The sequence below is a fragment of the Argopecten irradians genome, chromosome 11, assembly GCF_041381155.1.
Source record: "Argopecten irradians isolate NY chromosome 11, Ai_NY, whole genome shotgun sequence".
In the NCBI taxonomy this organism is placed as follows: domain Eukaryota; kingdom Metazoa; phylum Mollusca; class Bivalvia; order Pectinida; family Pectinidae; genus Argopecten; species Argopecten irradians.
In genome coordinates this window covers 30,657,257-30,680,029 of record NC_091144.1, presented here as the reverse complement: position 1 = coordinate 30,680,029, position 22,773 = coordinate 30,657,257, and the positions used below count along the sequence as shown (strand labels likewise).

The 22,773-nt window shown below is 36.1% G+C and overlaps 4 protein-coding genes across 5 annotated transcripts; all 4 read left to right on the top strand.

The window, feature by feature from the left end:
* Window positions 1-879: 879 nt before the first annotated feature.
* On the top strand, window positions 880-9,965 carry LOC138335278 (fucose mutarotase-like). 2 transcript variants are annotated; one of them, XM_069284295.1, is made up of 8 exons: window positions 880-1,126; window positions 4,545-4,672; window positions 5,144-5,212; window positions 6,233-6,303; window positions 6,781-6,882; window positions 7,728-7,801; window positions 8,404-8,510; window positions 9,774-9,965. In XM_069284295.1, exons 2-7 carry the CDS (start codon window positions 4,591-4,593, stop codon window positions 8,501-8,503), a joined length of 498 nt encoding a protein of 165 aa, XP_069140396.1. In that variant the 5' UTR covers window positions 880-1,126; window positions 4,545-4,590; the 3' UTR covers window positions 8,504-8,510; window positions 9,774-9,965. The 2 variants fall into 2 exon arrangements, with proteins under 2 accessions (XP_069140396.1, XP_069140397.1); XM_069284296.1 differs by lacking the exon at window positions 8,404-8,510 and having other exon boundaries at window positions 895-1,126.
* An 8,213-nt stretch (window positions 9,966-18,178) lies between these two features.
* Window positions 18,179-19,375, top strand: LOC138334555 (uncharacterized). The gene has a single exon (XM_069283205.1). It carries the CDS (start codon window positions 18,179-18,181, stop codon window positions 19,373-19,375), a length of 1,197 nt encoding a protein of 398 aa, XP_069139306.1.
* Window positions 19,376-19,462: 87 nt separating this feature from the next.
* LOC138334553 (uncharacterized) lies at window positions 19,463-20,402 on the top strand. Its single transcript, XM_069283204.1, has 2 exons — window positions 19,463-19,765; window positions 20,010-20,402. Exons 1-2 carry the CDS (start codon window positions 19,463-19,465, stop codon window positions 20,400-20,402), a joined length of 696 nt encoding a protein of 231 aa, XP_069139305.1.
* Window positions 20,403-20,852: 450 nt separating this feature from the next.
* LOC138334552 (uncharacterized) lies at window positions 20,853-21,865 on the top strand. Its single transcript, XM_069283203.1, has 2 exons — window positions 20,853-21,126; window positions 21,348-21,865. The coding sequence occupies exons 1-2, from the start codon at window positions 20,853-20,855 to the stop codon at window positions 21,863-21,865; spliced, it is 792 nt and encodes a 263-aa protein (XP_069139304.1).
* Window positions 21,866-22,773: the final 908 nt, after the last annotated feature.

Sequence of the window (22,773 nt, the reverse complement as noted above, 5' to 3'; positions counted from 1 at the left end):
CCGTTGATTGCTTTGTAGAGCTCTATCATATCTCCTTGATGTTTCCTGAACGCTAATGTTGGTAACTATAGATGTTTTAGTCTATCTGTGTATGAAAGATTTTTATTTTCAGCGACCAGCTTTGATTTGCTCTTCTTTGTACTCCTTCGATTTTTTTTCTATATTTTCGCTTTATACGAAATCAGATAGCATATGCGAAATCAAGATGAGTTCTCACTTCTTATTGATATAATAACAGAAAGGTTTCTTCGCCCAAATTTATAAATGCTTTTCTTACTATTGCCATTATCATATTTACACTTAATGTTCTTTAATTTTATTTGATTTTCTTTTGATTTTTTTCGAATATTGTTTTTTTTTAAATTCGAGACTACTAACGATCATTTCTCCCAAGTTTTTTTCCACATGTGATTTCTTTGTATCGGCAAGATGGTACGTGCAATATTTTACATTTGTCTTTCCTTAGCGCAAGTGTACATATTTTCCAGGATGCAATTTTAAAAGCCATTTTTCACACCATGCTACCATATTATGGAGATCTTCTTTTAGAATGGTTTGAACATTTTCTTCAATGTTAACTATTTTTTTCCGTGTCATCTGTGAACAGATATACCTCAGAGTGCAAAGTATCCGGGAGGTCATTTATGTATACGACAAACAATATTGGACCTATTACAGATCCTTGTGCAACTCCAGGTGTGATATATCTCTATCCGAATTATTTCCATTAATAACAACACCCTGTTTCGTATCTTGTAAGAAGTCCTCTATCCGTTCAACGACCGTGTGATGTATTCCATATGTTTTAAGTATTTTTAAAAAATTAATCTTTTGTGCGGTACTGTATTAAAAGCCTTCTGAAAATCAGTATAGACAGGAAAGATGGTGCTGCTGAGTGTCATTGGTAGAACGAATATACGCACCTTGCCTACTATGCTTTCCGATTATAATAAAGAGTCGTAACATAAACATAATAAAGTCCCCCACTTCACAAACCGCTGTTTCTCAAAAACAGATAAGAGAGTCACTTAAAATACAGCGATAAGCTGTAAACGAGTCACCTTGATAAGTGTTCATTTATTCCTCAGCGATTGTATGGCTAGGCAAGACAGGAAACGGCATTCAGGTGAGTGCGGTATAATTTTGTAAGCTCGACACATTGAAACAATTGACAGGAACGTGTTTAAGGATTTCCTCTTCGTCTTACGTTAATAGAATATCGCAGTCGGTTTTAACGTGTGTCCAAAGTTTTCGCGATTTTAACTAAATACCAAAAACAACAAGAGGCCCATGGGCCTTAACGGTCTCCTGAGTTCAGAAACAGAATGAAACAAAGACATGCATAAAAGCACTATATATTGGCCCATCAGGCCCTTGAAGTCAGTCAGTGATTTTATAAATTTGACTTTTTAATCTATGAAGATTATTTGGTTCCATCGAAAGAAAGATTTTTGAAATGTTATCCATTTTGACCCCTTTTGGCCCCACCCCCTTGGCCCCTGGGGGTCGGCCAGGACCAATATGGATATGATGTTAAAATTCTATCTCAGGCTAATAATTCTAACCCAGATTGACTAATTTCCTATGAAAACTAAGCAAATGATGTTCCTAAATGTGTTTTTCCTATATAAACTATAGTAAATTTGCCCCCCTCCCCAGGTGAAAATCTGAAATCCCAGGGTCATGAAATTCATAAACTTTTGTAAAGGGCCTTAAGACCTTCCAATCTATCAAGAGTATCTGGTTCCATCAAATCTGTGAATTCAAAAAGAAAATTTTTGAAATTACTATTTTGACCCCTCTTGGCTCTGCCCCTCTGGCCCCTGGGGGTCAGCCATGACCAATATGGATTTGATGTTAAAATGCTATCTCAGGCTAATAATTCTAACACAGTTTGACTAATTTCCTACGAAAAATAGGTAAATAATGTTCATAAACGTGTTTTTCCTATATAAACTAAAGTAAACTTTACCCCTTCCCCAGGGGGAATCATGAGACCCCAGGGTCATATAATTCTCAATTTTTGTAAAGGACTTTAAGACCTTTCCATCTATGTAGAGTATTTGATTCTACCAGTTCCAGAATTGCAGAAGAAGATTTTTTAAGTTTTAGTCTATTTGACCCGTTTTGACCCCGCCCCTAAAGTCCCTGGGGATCAGTCATGGAAAATTGGTTAATAAGATTCAATGGTCATCGCATACTGATAATTCTGACAATATTTGACTCATTTCCTATTACAAATGATCAAATAATACTCAAAAATGTGTTTTCCCTATATAAACTATAGTAAACTTAACCCCCTCCCCAGGGGGAAACCTGAGATCCCAGGGTCATATAATTCACAATTTTGTAAAGGACCTTAGGACCTTTCTATCTATGAAGAGAGTTTAATTTTTTAAATTTTAGTCAATTTTACACCTTTTGGCCCCTCCCATAGCTCCCTGTGGGGGGACCATATAATTCACAATTTTGATTGGCCTTATACCTAAGAAGGTTTATGCAAAATTTCATTGAAATTGCTTCAGCAGTTTTGGAGAAGAAGACGAAAATGTAAATTGTTTACGGACATACGACGGACGACGGACGACGACGGACAAAAGGCGATTAGAATAGGTCACTTGAGACTTCGTCTCAGGTGACGTAAAAAAGCAAACAAATGTACGATGAAATTAAACTCGACTTTCTGTGTTTAAATCATTCAAATGTTTCTCAATTTCGCGGAACAAATTTCGAGATCGTAGAAGTGTGCCGCGAAAATAACCAGCTCTACGGCGTGAATGATTATCGTCTTGTAATGAATATAGGAAATATAACCACTGGGATTAATGTAACTTATATTTTACACAAACAAAACATTATGTAATAGAAGATAAATAAAATATTGTACATGTAATCAAAGAGAAATTATCCCTGTTTTGTCATACTATGTAAACTAATCATATATATAAATGTGCACACTATTTACTAGTTCACAGCTATAAGCAATGTCATCAATCAGTCGTTAGTACTGTCAACCTAAACACAATTTAGTTTACGTGATTGTCTCTGAAATCTACGTAAATGATCTATTAAGTAAATGTAGCTTAATGTTCAGATAGTGTGAAATTATCAATGGAAATATATTAACACAGAATTTTCACAGCAATTTCTATTGTTGAGTTTTGAATAATGTGAATATTGACCAAAACAGATTATGCTGATTTTCCATTTCAACCAATTTGAGTAAGGACTAGATAGGTTCTTCAGTATGAAAAACGCAACCTTTTATTTAATACAAAATCAGAACTTACATGTTCCGAAAGAGTATTTGATCCAGAAATAGGATCAGACAACAAATAGGATGAACTGAAAATTTTGGTATCACAGAGGATTATTGTTTTAATACTGAAATCATGATGATGGCGATCATGGACCTCTCTGAATCTTCATAAATACCTCTCCCAACCCCCATACATTATGTCACCTACCTAAGACTATAAGACCATATGAAACACACTTTGTAATGTAAGGTTAACTATTCCAGAAATATGAGCAGGTTCCAAGTTAAAGCTAAACCTGCCTAATATATATGAGATACTGGTTTTGTGTTTTTAATTTGTCTAATATATATGTATTAGTCAAATTTAAAAAAAAAAGTAATATATAGGCAGTTTTAGTGGACTATTTCCAAGTCGACTCAAATCTTTCAGTTAAAACGTTAAAATGAACATAATTCAAATACGTATAATTTGTAAATGGCATTAAATCTAAGTAATATATGTTGTTTTATAAGAGCTATAGGTCGCTGTGGCTGAGTGGTTAATTCATGTTTATTCGACCATAAACCCACCACATTTATGTTTCCAGTTTAAATCTCACACGGTATCGCCAGTATGTTGGCGGTTTTTACCTGCATACCTCGGTTTTTCTCCACCTCCTAAACATAGCACGAAATTGAATGGCCTTGACATTTTCAGGTTGGAAAGTATCCTTTAGTTAATGACGTTGTACACAACCAGTGTGACTTTTGGTGTGACGTTTCGATGACTAGTGCGATGTGTACCCTGTGCCCTTTATCAGACACGTGGTATTTTAAAGTGGAGGAGTTGCCCTTGAAAATAAAATTCGAAGATCGATGTTTAAATGTCGAGTTTTGAATTGCCGAGTATGCAATACTACGCTGTAGCGTCGTAATGGACTGAAATGACTCGTTACTGATTTTGTCTGATGAAGGTGACAGGGTACACATATCACTAGGCATCGAGACGTCACATATCAAATTTATACTGGTTGTTTAATGGTATAATTACAAAGACTATGACTTTTCATTCTATTAAGTAAAAAAAAACAATTTGGAAATATATCACATAAAAAGGTCTGTGAAATCGTATATTATTTAAACAACACTTGAAAGACCATTTCGACGGAGATATATTGAAACTCTTTCCAGACAATTGCTGCCTCTGACATTTGGTATGTTTGCTTAAAGCAATAGATAAGAACCTTTTGGTAATTTCCAAATCTTTTATGTACGTTTTTATTCATCAGAAAACAATTATTTTCAGTCTTTCCCCGTAGGACGTTTTCAACGGAAAAAACTGATTAGATAAGATGCCGTTGAAGAACATTCCTAAAATATTGAGTCCCGATCTGCTGTACGTGCTGGCGGCTATGGGGCATGGTGATGAGATAGGTGAGGGAACTAGTCATGTCTACTTGTAGGACATTCAACTTATTATGACATTTCATAAGCTAAATTGTCTAGGGTACGTAGTGTCTATTCAGCCTTTCAAACTCATGCTTGATGTTGTTGTTTTGGTATTGTTTTTGCATTTGTTGTCGCGCCTGCGTTGACGCCAAATCTGATACGACAATTTAACTATAATAATCATGTGTACATATCTTTTTATTGCTTTTCAAATTGTTTCGCTATTCATTTTCGTCCACACAGCGACAGTTAAGTTGTTGACCTAGATAGTTTGATTTAGCAATCGGATTCAGGAAGACCAAATCAAATAGAACGCTTCCTTATCTATCAGTATAATACCTAATTATCTACGATTAAATTGTCCTCTGGGCCTACTTATAACATACCATTAAACCACAAAGTCATAAATTTACGAATATCTCCGCGTATTTAATTACATTATTTTCTAATTTTCAGTGCTAGTTGATATAGGATTCCCTACCAACTCCTGGTGTAGAAATGGACCGAGGGAAATTAGAGCAGACGGTTAGTGAGGCTTTATTTCAATAAACAACACCTTTCATTTCTTAGATGACAATTAGGAAACTACACTTTGAGGTTTAATTTCACAAAACAGATATTTAGAAGCATACATATCGGACTTCATTATTCCGCTGTAATGTATTTGGTTCTGATAATGGCGAGGGTAAAAGAGAGTATGTTCTAACGAGATGGACCAATAGGGTGTATCTTAATTATATCGATATGATAATGTTTTATCAGTACTGATTAATAGTGAAAAGAGATTGAAACTTAACCATGGGCCAATTCTCCAGCAGAAATCATGATTCCAATCTTGTTTACAAAATTGTCCTAATATATATCTATTGTATCATACCTTCAATTTTCTTATGATGTCTCTTTTCCGTAATTTTGAGTCGTCCTCAGATGACATTGAATGTTGATAGGACGTAAATATTTAAGCAATAAACGTCCGAAAGATAAATATTCATGGCGCCCTAACGGGCGCCATTCTATTTATCTTCCTTCCGGATGGGCTTCATATCAACTGTATGTCCAATCTGGAAACAGTTTATAATTATATTTCCATTAAGATCATTCGAATTCAAAACTACACACGTAAATCCTTTAAATTTCCCGCTTGCGCTAGTGTTGACGTCACCAAGTTCAATAGACGGAACAGTAATAGTATCAACTTCTGAATATAGTTCAACACAAAACGGTTTGAAACAAGCGAGCAAATGAAAATTATGCGATGACGTTTTTTAATACAAGTGATTTTGTCAACACGATAATACTATTAGATTTCATAGACTACACAACTTTAAACCCACTTTTGGAATTATTTGACCGTTATGTATAGGCGTAAGTATACATTGAATACATTGTCAGTGACGCGGCGGAAACGTTAGATATTCATACGCTTGACCAGATTGGAGTTCATAGCCAGATATTGCCTATCTGGATTAACATAGATTAAACGGGAAACTGAAAGTAGAATGGGAATATAACAAACCAAACAGAATCCGTAATTTTGTGTTGAAGGTGTTGATGGCCCTACCATGCTGGACGCTATTCTGGAGTTATTTCCCCTGGACGTGTATGTGGAAAAACCTGTAAGTAAAGGAATGCTTTTGCTTTATATAAAAAAATAATTCAAACATTTCAAGGTGGAATGATATAACCCCTTTGCACATTAATTACATATTTTTCATAATTTGCATGTGTATTGTATCATTAGTCGATTTAAAGTTGCAGACCAATAAATGTATACAGTAATTTCTACATTAGTGACCATCCCTGTATAAAGACGACCTGCTTAATACAACTACTTTGTTAGGGTTCCGAATGACTAATTTAAATACATTTTAACCCGAATGTAAAGACCATCTGACTATATAGACAATATTTCGTTGGTTGGTTTGTATTAACATTGCATTTATAAATTCTCGCTTATCCTGGTTTATACATTAATTGTAGTTGTATGCGACTCGTCAATTGTTCGTGTCATTTAGGATAAAACAAAATTATTAACAAGCCTTGTATTTATGGAAAGATTAAAACAATGTCTTTTGTTCTTGATACGTATGTAGGTGGCGCTGATGGATCTACTTCCGGTGGATAAGGCTCGAAACTACCCGTGTCTCGTCAAGGACAAGTTCCTGGCTCTAGTAAATAAGCATGAAGGGAGAGAGGTATGTCAGACAAGCCCATGCTTTCGGACTTCTGCGTAGATAAATCGAAACACGAGATTGTAAACTTGTTTCCAAATCTCATTTTTTTTCTTGTTCATACTTGACGCTACTTCTATAAATTTTGTATCGAAAAAATATGTACGTTAACTTTAGTTTCTCTACCTTTTCACAATATTTATACATGTAGAAAGAGCATGACAGCACAAGAGATTTTGTAAGGGCCTTATAAGGTCACTGAACTTTAGAAAAGCGTTTTCAATGTTTTGTATATTGGAGTATTTGGCTGACTCTACTGCCCTTAGATGTCAGACATGATTTTATTTGCATAGTTTAGCTAAAGAATTCCTGCGAAATTTCATTGAATTTAGTCAAGAGATTTTGGAGACAAGTGCAAATTGCTTATAGAAGCTGGATGGGTGACACGGAACAAAGAAAAAGGAGATTTTATTAGAGAACTTGAGACGTCGCCTCGGGTGAACTTAAAAGTTCACACAACTTTATTCCAAAGAAAATGTCTTGTACTAGTAACTAAATGTTTCCCACTCTCTTTGACGTGATGTTCGTTTTAAAGGTTTCAATTGGCATTTTATTACAATCATTATACTGGTCACACAGGGCAAAATGGCTTGACTGAATTTTTAATGAAAATAGTCCTTTTAGGTATTAACGTGTGCGACGGTCCATTCATACAATCACACTGAAAGTCGAGCGATATCATGAATTTCCAGTCATTTTTTAAATCCGGTGTCCTTTGCGTGTAACCTTCTCTTTCTTTGGACATATAGTAAAGTAATAATTACGTATATGACGATATAATAAAACAATAAAAACTCCATTTATTCTAGGTGGGGGTTGAAACATTGGAACGCATGGATTTTTACGAGCGCTGTAAGAAGGCGTACGCCATCGTACATACTGGGTAAGCATGTACATTTTCTGCGCTTTTGTATTCTTACATTTTTTTATGAATGTGACATGAAATCATTTACTTTATGATATAATTACTCTTCAACAACCGTGGGTTAATACACAACAAATAAAAAGTAACGATAAATCTCTGATCAATTTTGGTTAAGTCCAACATTACTCCACCTGAAGTTTATCTACTTCAATACCATAACATGAGTACAGTAAAACCTGACTTAACGTAGACCGTCCCTTCTGTGACGTCATACGTTTGTAACGTCGCTTTCCGGATCCCGGCAAACATATTTTATTTCTCCGTACCCACCTATTATAACTCGCTTCGGATATCCGCAAATATTTCGTCTGCCAGCTTTCCGAGTGTTTACTTGACGTGTACCAATCTAAAGTTGTGAACTGTGTGCTAATCGGTAAATGTAGTATAATTTTGAAGATTCGTTCATGAAGTAATTCCAATAATCATAATGGTCGCTAAACAATCACATGGAATACACATAGATTGACGGGGACCCAAAACGAAAAACTTCGCATCAGTTGGGCCTAGTAACTGACTGAACATAAGAATGACCGTCATGCTATGTACCTATGTTTTTGCAGGATAGAACTTCATTACCACAGTATATCAATGCTGAAGGAAGTTAGCGGTGTTTTCAATGCAAACATTCGAGTTTTGAGCTTCGATAGATACGAATCGTAACATACCGGTATACTAATTTTCGTCCGGAAACGGACAAACAATATACGGAATTAAAATTGCTGGAACATATTTTCATTTTATTTTTTGTTAAAATGTTTACTGATGATATGAAAGATGCTATTACGGAAAATAATCCATTTTAATACAGTATCACACAGAGCAAAATATTTGTCTCAACTGATATATTTCTTACTGAATTGGACTCTTTTTGAAAGTTTGAGGTCAGGCCTACATGTAGCTTGCAAACTGGTTTGTTATATTTTATATAATAGATAAATGAAATCATTAAGATATGTAATTATTGTGTTATCTTGTAGGCTCCAATAATATAATAGATATAGAAAATTAACAAGGGTAAATGAATAACATAAAACATTGAAAAGTGCTAGCTAGGGATTCGCCTATTTTAAACGTTTTCAGGCCAAAATTTAAGGGGTATTAGAAAGCAAATCGGTCATATTTTGAAAAATAATGCGGTGAGGTATAGTTTTTATTGGCTTTTCTTATTGCAAATAGGTCAATCTTCATGAAAATTATGATTAATCTATTATTAATCATGAGATCATTTTTTCAGAATAAAAGAAAACATGACTATTTTGATGCAATTTTTCACTAAAATTGGGTCCGGAATTACTTTTAAAATAACGATATTTCGTTTTAATGTGGAAAACCCAGCTTATTTGATATAGTTATGAATTATATATCACCTACTGAATGTATGAAGATGTTACGAGCATATTCTGTATATGTTAAGTGATGTTACAAGGAGGAAATATTACTTATTTAAAAATCCTTAAAATCCGGAATATTAAGTCGTTAATACATATCTTTAAGCAACCATGGAAGAAAAATTAACACGGTGACATATTATTTTTATGTGATTTTTGTGATCAGGGTATACCTAAAATAAAAATATCAAAAAATTAACGAAATCCCTGAGAGGAAACTAGAAGGGACGGTCTGCCTTAACAACCATTTGTGCATAAAGACCACCACAGTAATAACACCACTTTCTCTGGTCCCAATTGACCAATCTCAACACATTCTAACCTTCTAAATATTGGATTGTCTTTATAGACCAATTTGACTGTACTTCCAAGTAGTGTTGAGCCATTTATGCTGTATGCTGTTAGTAAAGGTGATATTACATTTAGAATATAGAGAGTATATAGACGCATATTGAAATAGCAATACAGAATCATATGGTAAAATTTTGTAATAACCTTGATGTTAAGAAAATCGACATATCAAATTATTATCTCATTTTCAGTGAGAGAACACTGTATAGTCACATTATCTTAAAGAAAGGACTTGCGTAACAACATGCTGAACAGGGAAACACATCAATTTCATGTACTATTCATCTAGATATGCTGTCAATTTCCATCCATATATTATCACTTTGTCATAGATAGCTATAAGATTGTTTGATGTTTTGAAGAATGAGTTATTAAATATAAAAATATATAAACTTTTTTGTGTGCGTTATATTTGAACAATTTTGACGTTCAGAGGATGAAAACATCGGCAGACTACAATTTACATGGATATAAATAAAGACAAGAGCTATGGACAGTAACAAACCAATCTTTTTGCAAGTAAACTAAAGGCCTGCAAAAACGTTGATGATTCTTTTCAGGTTTTGCCATAAACCCTTTTAATGAATTTTCCTGGTTAGAACTCTTATGTAATAATCTAATGAATTTCTATAAGTGTGTTACTTATATAGAGACCGCAGAACCAAATAATTTTCCATAAACGACTATGTTTACGTTTGCCACTATCCAGATTAAATGAAGTTTCAAGTCCGGTCATTCATCGCTAATTTAGAAGAGGGTCATCTCGCACAACTGTGAATAAAAAATGGTAAAAAGTACCATCATGCTAAACTTTTATGTGGGGTTCCATCTTTTGTTGAATTCCGCACAAAATTTCACCAAAATTCCCATAAATTCCTATCTTGATTATCTCCCCTGTCAAAATCAGAATTAAAAGAAATCCTATATTTCTTTACATATTTAACATCTACATATATTTGTTTGATTCTCCGGTACCTATATGTATAGTTTTTGCTCTTGCGTAGCTTTCAACATAAAGGGATAAGGGAAGTTGGACGAGTGATTTATCTGTATAATATGACAGTGGTGTGCTTGTTGGATGTCTTCAAAGGCCAACTTCAGTGATATTGTACTATAAAAAATGAAAGCGTTCCACTATTATAGGCAGACACAAGACAAACATGCCGCAGCCTCCCAAACCATACGGACATCCACACACCACACGCATAGTAGGCAGTCCTTACATGACCATGGCTCTTAGTAAGACGTTGATCTAATAACCCAAACTAAGTATCTTAAACAGGATCATTATCTCTTTCACTTTTGTACTTTTGCTCTCTAGGTGGCATCCATGGGGATTCCTTTGAATAGAGAAAGGAAGACAAACAACGTGTACTTTAATGCAAATTTACAACACAGTTTGCATACCATCGCAATTAAGCACTAATGAGAACTAATTAGAAATAAGGTAAGCATTCTGAAGGAACAAGGGTATATGTAGTGCAGTAGGTCGTGCTTACGAACGCTGAATTAGTAGGCTGCCATGCAAATTGATGCGATACTAGAATGAAACAATACATACGATTAAATATATTTCGGGTTTCTGCGAAGATCGAAACATGAGATCCGTATTAGTTTTCGTTATATATAGTTTATATTCATATATAGATTCTTATATAGTTTATGGTCACCGCTGATCGACACTCCTCCATCATCTCTCAAAGTCTGCGACTTCACCATCGTGGGTATTGTTGAGCGCCAGTTGGAATTCTGTAACAAGAAAATAAATGTAATAGTCAGACTGGGACTCGAACCCGGGGTATTTTTCAATTAATTACCCTGATACCTACGCTTTTCTATGGGAAAATTAAGTTTAATATGGAATATGTTATTGAAAAAGTCAATTTGATCAAAATATTTCACATTAAGGTAATAGTGGTTGCAATTAAAATTTAATTTGTCTTGCAAGTAGAAAAAAAGTAATTGATGCTTAAAATACTTCTACCCTGGCGTCAGTGCCTTTAACATACGTAAACATTTTTTCTTTTAATTTTTATTTTCCAACAGATAAAATAATACATGTGATGAATGAGTCACGTGTTACAATGTAAACCTTAAACCAGACTATTGTGTAAAGTAAGCAATACTATTCAAGACTGCATGAATGTTAAACTTCAAGAATCAAAGGATTGAGTAGCACTTTTACACGTGTTTTATCGCTTTAGGCTTGGAAAAAGTGCCACGTTGTCTGCGCGGATGCCAATATTGGTATTAGCTACAGGAGCTCCATCCATTCTTCTAGCATGCTGAAGTATTTTCAATATCCACTTGAGTCGGCAGTTAACCCTGTTGCATTGATAAAAACAACGAGAAAAGAAATTAATCTTGTTTATTGGCAATTTTGTAATTTCAAAGTACAATCGAAATAAGACTTAACTGTCTTGCAAGTCTTTCATCTTGGATTCTATAACAAATCAAATAGAAATGTCTTCAGCTGTGTACGTTAATTTGTAACATGAAACCGCCTACATTTGTATGTCAGATCAATTGAAAATCTACATGGAATTATCAATCAGATTCAAAATAGTAAAAATACATGCTCCCTAAAAAGTAACGATTATTTTTTTCTGAAAATAAAGCTCGTATCTTTTCAAAATTTAAACTTCTTGCAAGTCTTTCATCTTGGATTCTATAACAAATCAAATAGAAATGTCTTCAGCTGTGTACGTTAATTTGTAACATGAAACCGCCTACATTTGTATGTCAGATCAATTGAAAATCTACATGGAATTATCAATCAGATTCAAAATAGTAAAAATACATGCTCCCTAAAAAGTAACGATTATTTTTTCTGAAAATAAAGCTCGTATCTTTTCAAAATTTTGAAAATTTACCAGCGAGAACATTGATCCGCTAAAATTCTTTTCTCCAGTTTTAGGTTCAAATCGCAAAGAAATAGCCCGTGAAAATAACCGGCTATGAGGTATAGGATTATAAATGAATGTTCAGCTATGGAGATAAGCCGAGCCGAAAACTGTACAATATGTTGGGGAAAAAACTGTATCGAGGCCCGTCAGGGCCGAGATCTGTTCTTTCTCCAACATATTGTACAGTTTGAGGCTTATCTCTAACTTAAAACATAGCAAGTCTTTGTGTTAATAAAGTACACTTTTATTTCTAATATAAGCCAGTTATTCGCCTTTGTCTATGAGCTCAGGTAACTATACCAATGTGCATTCAACCATGACAAATCCAATATAGACAATGGGAACATAGAATTACCTTTGCCTGTGTTATATGTGATGAATAGCATTCATGAACGGAATGCATGAAGCATGCTTTTGGGTTGGACAACTATCTGTAAATTCACTTTAACCATGTCCACCTTCAGTGATGGAGGGCTATTACTTTCAGCGATATAATAAAGGTGACTTGAGTGACTTTTATTGCTAAAAGGACATTTCTGTCCAATGTCTGATGTGGTCAAGAAATGACATATGAATGTTTGAAAGCTTCTTGCAAAAATGATTGCATATAATAGTGATTTTCCAGGCTAGTTCAAACAGTCGGTGCCCCCAGAACTTACATTGAATTCAGAGGATTTAAAATTTCGACCTCTCTTGGGATTTATTTATACCATGTGCAATTTCATTCAACAGGCCAATTAGTTGAAATTCGGAAATATTGTCGAAACAGAATCAAAATAAGTGTAAAACTACAGTGTAGATGATTAGGAAATTTAAAATCAAAAGTGATGTACAAAAACAAGGTTTTCAGAAAGCGGAAATTGGAGTTAATGCTGGTGATAAGTGTTAAATGGTGAATTCATAATATGGAGGAAAACTCGATATGGGATATATACAGAAAATTCTGTTGATATGTAATAATTCTGCATTAATAGAGGACTAAAGTCTCCTCATTATGTGGGATTTTATTCGTAATTTGGATTTAAAAATTATGGAATATTCCAGCAGGTTGTGTGTTGTGTGTTAACATAATTATGGGATTATGCCCGGAGACATACTCACCCTCATTGTGTAACTCTCCCATAAGTTACCTTTTACTGTCTTATAAGTGACTGTCTTATATTAGAGTCACTTATAAGACAGTAAAAGGTAACATATAGGACAGTTACAGGTAATGGTCCGATACTCCGTGTGTTAAAGTACCGAAACAACAATAGATGACATCACAATTATGTTTTAATATCATATACAATTTCATGACTTCAGTTTTCATTTATTCTTTCAAAACCCATCAACATAAAACATAAACTGGCAACATTACTATAAAGTAATAATGTGTATTGCAAAGGTTCCATCGAAGCGGCCAGGGTCATGTAAGGACGGCCTCCCATGTATGCGGTGTGAAAGGTACGTTGTGTGTGGTGCGTGTTTTGCGAGACTGCGGTATCTTCGTGTTGTGTCTTCGTATACAGTAGAACTTTTGTCCTTTTTATAGTGCTATATCACTGAAGCATGATGCCGAAGACACAAGGTAACATATCCCAAATATCCTGGTCAACCAATGACGTGCAAGTTTGAAGAGGTCTTAAAAGAAATAAAACAAAACGATCACACAAAAAAATAGCGAATTTTGTCCGGTGCCGTGTACTCTTAAAGGAAAAAACTCCAGCATAGACCTTTCCGACATTTCTATCACATAAACTACTAAGATATTACAACAATACAAGAGAGATGCTGTAATTATAAAGCTGTCATCATACATCTGGAGCCTAGTCTTTATCACAGATAGTGTAATAGGATTTGGGTACAATACGGCCACGAACAGCAGTAAATAACCGCTGGTCGCATGTACTCGAAACTTTTCTGACCTTCATTCCGCAAGATTTGATGTCTTACACATCCATTACGTATCCCGGATTTCTTTAGAATAGCCAGTGTAATGACCTGACATTTGGTTATTACGTGTTTCTCAGAACATATGGCCTATCGAGCGGTTTGATAATTTGATCAGTAGATAACAATTTGTAACTACTTTCCACTCCAGACAAAAGAACGTAATTGTTTAATGCTAAAGTATAGTCAATCAGTATAGAAACTCAGGTTCTAATTTATATTTTTCATTTTCTGTAACATTAACAACCGAATGCCTTTGCACCGGTTTTTATATTGTTTTAATACCCTATCAACAATTTTGTTCAACAAAATAAAACAAGTACATAAATTGAAATATACATATATATATTGAAATACTTGTATTGAGGAGATACCCTAACAAAAATCCGTCAAAAATCCATGCAGTCTCTTTTATTTGCAGCATCCTTAACATCGACCAATCAGATATTCGCATTTCATCTCAATGTTGTAAAGATGATACATTTTGTTGTGAATGAAATCATCAACTGTGTTGAAACAAAAGAAAATAATGATGCTTTTAATTGCAACCACGGTTCAGAGCCATGGATTGACAAGGAAAGATAAAGTACTAAGGACAGCCTTCAAGTATGCCTGCAAGAAATAACACCGATAAAGCGATGGAAACGGGAACACGGGCCAAGAACGGAGCCTTGTTATACGCCTAACGGAATATTATTAACGCGGATTAGAGATAGGCATTAGGGCATATATCAAATAGGGATCCTTGTGGTACGCCTGACGGAACATATTATTTCGTTTAATTTCATAGAGAGTACATATCACCCAATTTCGTTATTCTCAGAAGAGGGCGAACAGATCTTCTCATCAGTATCTCATCAGTCCAATATCGTTGAAAAGCGATATTTGGCTTATATAGATATATGATAATATTTACATAAATAATTTACATAAAGTTATACGTGTGATTGCGTTAGCATATGTATATATAATAGTATTCCTAGTTTCTAGTAAGATATATATATATATATATATATCAGTAGTTGCACTAGGTTGATGGTTGGAATTTCAGGACGTGGTTCTTCCAGTGGTTGTTCAGCCTGTGCTTAAAGATGTTAATGTTTTCTGCGTTGACCACCTCTCTTGGAAGGGAATTCCAGGACTCAATGATTCTGTTTCTAAAAACATACTTTGATGTGTTAAGACGGAAGGGTTTCTTAAACAGTTTTTTTTCGTATGCCCTTGGTCTGGCGTGTCTCGTTGGGGTGAACATATTTTCACTGTTGGCAATGTCTATTTTATTGAGGACTTTATAGGTTTTCACCATATCTGCCCTTAATCGTCTGTATTTCAATGTTGGAATTCCCAAGGCTCTGATCCTTTCAGGATATGGAAGGTTTTTGAGTTTAGTAAGCCTTTTGGTTCATCTTCTCTGGACATTTTCTAGTGCTTTGATGTCTTACTTTAATCATGGAGACCATATCACAGAACAATATTCTAAATGGGGTCTGACAAGAGTTTTGTAGAGTGTGGTAAATGTTTGGTTTCAAGATACACAAAGGTTCTGAAGATAGTTCCCAATATGCTGTTGGCTTTTGCTACAGTTTGTTGACGTGGTTGGTGAACTTAAGTTTGTTGTCAACAAAAACTCCCAAGATCCTTTTCCGTAGTCGTTTTCTCCAAGGGTATTCTTATACTACCACCTTTTATACAGTATTGGTTGATTATGGGAAGGTTAGCTATTTCCATGTTTGCATTTATCTTTATTCAATTTCATAAGCCATTTGTCTGTCCAGTCTGTGATCTTGTCAATGTTCAGTTCGAGTTCTAGACAATCTTGTGCATTGTTGATTTTAGAATATAGTTTGGTGTCGTCAGCAAAGAGTTTAAACTCATAGTTCACTTTTGTTTGTTTGTTTGTTTGTTTGATTTATTAACGTCCTATTAACAGCTATGGTCATGTAAGGACGGCCTCCCATGTATGCGGTGTGTTGCGTGTATGTTGTGCGAGGTGAGTGTACTGGGAGACTGCGGTATGTTCGTGTTGTGTCTTCTTGTATAGTGGAACTGTTGCCCTTTTTATAGTGCTATATCACTGAAGCATGCCGCCGAAGACACCAAGCAACACACCCCACCCGGTCACATTATACTGACAGCGGGCGAACCAGTCGTCCCACTCCCTGTATGCTGAACGCTAAGCAGGAGCAGAAACTACCACTTTTATAGACTTTGGTGTGTCTCGGCCAGGGGACAGAACCCAGAGCCTTCCTCTCAGGGGCGAACGCTCAACTCAAGGCCAAAAGTGAGGCGGTGCCAAGGGAGGCATTAGGAAAGATTTCATGGATATCGTTGACATAAATCAGAAAAAAATAGGTCCGAGGACACTCCCTTGTGGTACTCCGCTCTTGACTTTCCGGCTTGTAGAACTTTCCCCGACCGTTAATGATTACTCTTTGGTTTAGATTGGATAGGAATTTGCGTATCCTTATGAGGATTTTCCCTATGATCCCATATGCCTTTAGTTTGTGCAGGAGTAGCCTATGTGACACTTTATCGAACGCTTTGCTGAAGTCTAAATATATTACATCCACATTACTACCATTATCTAATGTTTGTGTCCAATTTTCCAAAACCTCCAGGACTTTAGTAGTGAATTATTTACCAGACATTAATCCGTGTTGATCAGGTGAGAAAAGTTAATTTGCTGTCATATGTTCGACAATATTGTCACGGATGATTCTCTGCAGGATTTTACATTGCACTGATGATAGGCTAATTGGTCGATAGTTGTTAGGGTTTTTGGTTGATCCCTTTGTGGATTGGACAAACATTAGCAGATGTCCATTGAGATGGTACTATTCATTCGTCCATTGATTTCTTGAAGATGATAGTTAGCGGTTTAACTAGGGTGTTTGTCGTGAATTATTATTGTGATTATGACGTCACAGTCAATGGTCTGACGTGACGTCATCTCGTAAGTCAGTTCAAATAAAGATGTAAAGGAAGATGAAGGTGTCGTAATCTATCAATGTAACATTGGTGCCGTGACAATCGTAAAGAATGGAGCTACAGAAGCTAAAGAACATAAGAACTGGCAACAAGCGGGCCATAACACGGCTGCTAGGAAAATTAGAGGATTTTAAATCAAACGATGACTTTATCGGAATCAACACAGCCTTGACATCGGTACAAGAAAAGAAAGCAAACATCCAGAAAATTGATGAACAGATACTTACCCTAATTGAAGAAGACGACATTGCCGATGAAGTTGAAAACTCAGATAAGTATATATTTGAAGTTGATTGTGAAATCGCTGAAATTCTCAAGTATATTGACCACCACGCTCAGAATGAAATTCTAAATGTCAACGCACAGAACTTTGCCCCCAGAATTAATACAAACTTAAGCGGACACCAGCTTTCTTCAAGTTCAAGTGTATCTTCTCAATTTCATAAACTTCCTAAGCTGAGTCTCCCGGTTTTTCTGGGGATATATTACAGTGGAAAACATTCTGGGAATCGTTCCAGTCAACGATTCATTTCAATACTTGTTTGACAGACATTCAAAAATTTAGTTATCTAAAAGCACAATTACATGGCCAAGCGTCACAGTGCATTGAAGGTCTTCCTATCACGAACAATAGCTATTTACAAGCTATAGACATTCTCTTGAAAAGGTTTGGACAGACCCACAAAGTTACAAACGCATACATGGAACATTTGATAAATATTCCTGCCCCGCGATTTAACGCAAGTAGTCTCAGATCATTTCATGATAAGATGGAGTCGTACATCAGAGGTTTAGAGTCTTTAGGACAGTGTGAGGAATCATTTGGGTCTCTCCTTATACCAATAATCAAGAACAAACTACCGCCCAACGTAAGACAGAACATCACTAGAGATAACGGAGGCGATAATTGGGAGTTGAAATCCTTGCGCGAGGCTATCGGGAAGGAAATATGCATTTTGGAAGCGGGAGAAACTGAACCGGAAGTTATACCTACGGCAAATTTTGTAACCGGAACTTCAGACAACAAGGGAACAAAAGGAAAGACACAAGGTATACCGAATACAAGCGCCAATTCTAGAAAGCCGTGTTTGTTTTGCCGGGAGATGCACTCACCTAACCAATGTACAAACATCACCGATTACAAAGCACGAATAGACATTGTGAAGTCCAAGAACGTTTGTTTCAACTGTTTTGGTTCACATAAAGTGAGTAACTGTCATTCCAAATTCAAGTGTAGAAAATGCGGGAAAAGACATCACACTAGTATATGTAATGACCAAATTCCACAATCGCCGAATCCTAAGGTTTATGTATCGGAGGGAAATAAAGGTACTGACAAGGAGGAGAAAACCGTAGCGCTTCACTCAACAACGATAATATCTCATTCCGAGGTTTTATTAAAGACCGCTATAGCCCCAGTATGGTCGCAATTTCATCACGCTACAGCAAACATTCTTTTAGACGAAGGAGCACAGAATTCTTTCATGACCGAGGATTTAGCCAAAGAACTAAATATCGAGACTACGGGAACTATTAACATGAAAATAGTTGCTTTTGGGGGAAGTGAAAGTCAGATACGTCATCTAAAAACTGCACGCATATACATTGAATCTGTCAGCGGAGAGAGAATCCCGATAGAGGTAGTAATCTTACCAAAGATAGCCGCGCCAATAGAGATGAAAGCCCAGATTAACGCTGCAAAGTTGCCTTATTTACGAGGATTACAGCTAGCTAACCTAGTGACACATCATGAGAAATTCAACATAAACCTCCTAATTGGAGCAGACTACTATTGGTCAATAGTACAGCACAAAGTGATTCGTTGGAGTGGACCGACAGCTGTCAAGTCCAAATTAGGATATCTGTTATCCGGTCCAATCATCACACACAAAAACTCAACAACTGTTTCATCTTCGATGGGAATCATGAATACTGCGATCATGAACATTTTGATAAACCACAAATAAGAGGAAGTTGACCTAGAAAAGTTTTGGAAAATTGAATCTCTTGGAGTAAAGGATACACCAGACAACTCTGCTAGTTCTACGAGTTACATGGAAGAATATCAGAATACTGCCATATCCTTCAATAACGACAGATATATTGCTAAGTTGCCCTGGCGTGAGGACCACCAAGAACTTCCGACAAATGAATTTGTCACAAGAAACAGAACGATTAATGTCGTTAAACGACTCGCTCGAGAACCAAACCTATTGAAGATGAATGGAGATATATCTGACCAAGAAAAGAGAGGATTCATAGAGAAAGTTTCGGATGACAACATCAAATCAGGGGACAAAATACATTACATACCACACCACCCTGTGAAAAAAGACTCGACTACACCAATCAGGATCGTTTACGATTGCAGTTACCATCAAGATTCAGAATCTCCAATTTTAAACGACTGTCTACTGTCCACTCCTCCTAAACTTAAAGACATTACAGGACTCATCGCGAGATTTCGAATGAAGAAATATGGAATATGGACATTGAAAAGGCATTCCTTAACGTAAACCTTGATGAAGGACACAGAGATGTGACAAGATTTTTCTGGCTTCGTGATCCATCAGACCCCAATAGTCCATTGATAACCTACAGATTCAAAGCGGTACTCTTCGGCGCCACGTGTTCTCCATTCTAAACGCGACACTTCTGAAACATCTCAACGGCAGTCAGACAGAACTGTTCAATGATCTACAAAGAAATCTATATGTAGATAACATACTTTCATCCGTGAACACTGAACAGGAAGCTTTACACTACTTCCGCGGTTCAAGAGATTTGCTGAGACAAGCTGGATTCAATCTGAGGTCATGGTCATCAAACAGCAAAAACTTACGGAAGTCAGCCGAGAATGAGAATGTACATGACACCGACAATGTTGTTAAGATACTTGGAATGAGATGGAATCCTGTGTCGGACACTATCGCTTTCGCCGAGAAAGCAAGAGCGGATATCGACACCTGTTACCCACAAAACGTGAAGTTTTGAAACAATCAGCATCAATTTATGACCCATTAGGCATACTTGGACCAGTCACCATTCGCGCAAAATTACTGATGCAGACTTTGGAAGGATGGACTCTCATGGGATGAAAAACTATCAGAAGAAGTAAAAACTTCATGGATAGATATTTTGGTAGATACAGCACTCGTTACCACGAAAACTTCGATTCCCAGGAAGTATTTTGTCGATTCCGACAATACGATAAAGGATTGCCATAAAGGTAAACATAAATCCAAACATCTCCTCATACAAGACACTCACCAAAGAAACTGCCATGCTGGTACAGGAACAGTTGTCACTCTATTAAGGCAAAGAGTATGGATCCTTGCAGCTCGACAGATAGTTAGGTCTGTTTTACGAAAATGCGTTTCATGTAAAAAAGTATCTGGAAAACCATATTTGGCTCCAGCTCCACCTCCTTTACCAAAAGATAGGATGCTGGACAGTGAACCCTTCTCTGTTACTGGAGTTGACTTTACAGGAGAACTACACGTGAAATCAGCAAACGGAAGAGACAAAAAGGTGTACATTTGCCTTTTTACGTGTGCGAACACAAGAGCGGTCCATTTAGAGATAGTACCTGACTTAACCGAAGAATCGTTTCTTCGAGCTTTTCGCCGATTTATCAGCCGAAAGTCCTTACCAAAAATTATGATGTCAGATAATGCTACTACATTCGTTTCTGCGGCGGAGAATATTCGACGACTAAGTCAATCTGTTTCCGTAACTGACGCACTTTGCCAAGCAGGAACTGTATGGAAATTTATACCTAAGCGAGCACCGTGGTATGGTGGATATTGGGAAAGACTGATTGGGATAACCAAGGATTGCATAAAGAAAGTACTCGGACGCGCATATGTAACGAATCAACAATAACTACAGAGTTTGAGGCTATTCTTAATGACCGACCATTAACATATATTTCATCAGATGTCAACGATCCAGATCCACTCTGCCCATCACATTTTTTGTATGGAAGAAAGCTTAAAGGACTACCGTATCCCGATGAGAGCAGTTCTAATGAGGATGAAATTACAGAGGACGTTTCCCATGATCAACTTTTAAAACGATTTTCAAGAAAGCAACAACTTATCGAACATTTCTGGCATAGATGGAAACAAGAATATGTCACTTCATTGCGTGAATTCCACAAAAAGTCCGGACATGCTACACAAACAATCAAAGAGGGAGACGTTGTTCAAATTCATGACAATTCGACAAGAGGTAAATGGAAATTAGCAATTGTCAAAGAACTGATAAGAGGCAAGGATGGATTTGTTAGAGCAGCAACTGTAGACACGGCATCCGGAAGAACAAATCGCCCTATTGTCAAACTCTACCCTTTGGAGGTTAACATCAAGGATGTCACAAATTGCACGCCAAGGATCCAAAGAAGAGCAAAATTGGCAGCAGAAGGGAAAATCAAAACATGGACATTGTCAAAATAACTTATAAATATCGTATACAAAAAACTTAATTATCTAGTGAACATAACAAACACAACGCGAAGCACACCATTGTACGCTTTTTAATGGACATTGTTTTATCAATCACTTTGTGTAAATTTATACTATAAATATTCTTTTTATGTGTTATTATATCTAATAACTTTCCGCGGCCCCGAGGATGTCTTGAATTATTATTGTGATTATGACGTCACAGTCAATGGTCTGACGTGACGTCATCTCGTAAGTCAGTTCAAATAAAGATGTCAAGGAAGATGAAGGTGTCGTAATCTATCAACGTAACAGTGTTTTTTGTTTCCACTATCAGTTTTGGATGGATTCCGTCTGGTCCTGGTGATTTGTTTGATTTCTGTTTCGAAGCTGCCGTTAACACCAACTCTTCTGTAATTTCGATATTTTCTAAAGGGAATGTAAAATTTCGGCTGGGAAATGGAAGTAATTCTATGACTTCATCTTCTACAAAGACACTCACAAAAAATTCATTCATTACTTCTGCTGTTTCTGCATCCGACTCTGTTGATTCACCATTGGGCTTCAAAACTCTTGTAATTGTTGATCTGGTTTTAGTCTTCGATCTTACGTAGTTCCAAAAGCGTTTGGGGTTTTCCTTTATGTTATTTGCAATAGAACGTTCATATCCCCTTTGTGATATTCGTAGTGGTGTTGTAGCATTCTTTCTGACGATCTTGTAAAGTTGGTAATTAATGTTCGTTTTGCAATGAAGGTATTTTGTCCATGTCTTCTGTTTTTTCCGAACAACATCAGTTGCCTCACGATCTATATACGGTTTGCAGTGTTCATTGATATTTTTCTTGTGTACTGGTATGTGTTTCTTTCTACTGTTAGCTTGAAGATCCACAAGATTATTCTCGATCCACAAGATTATTGCA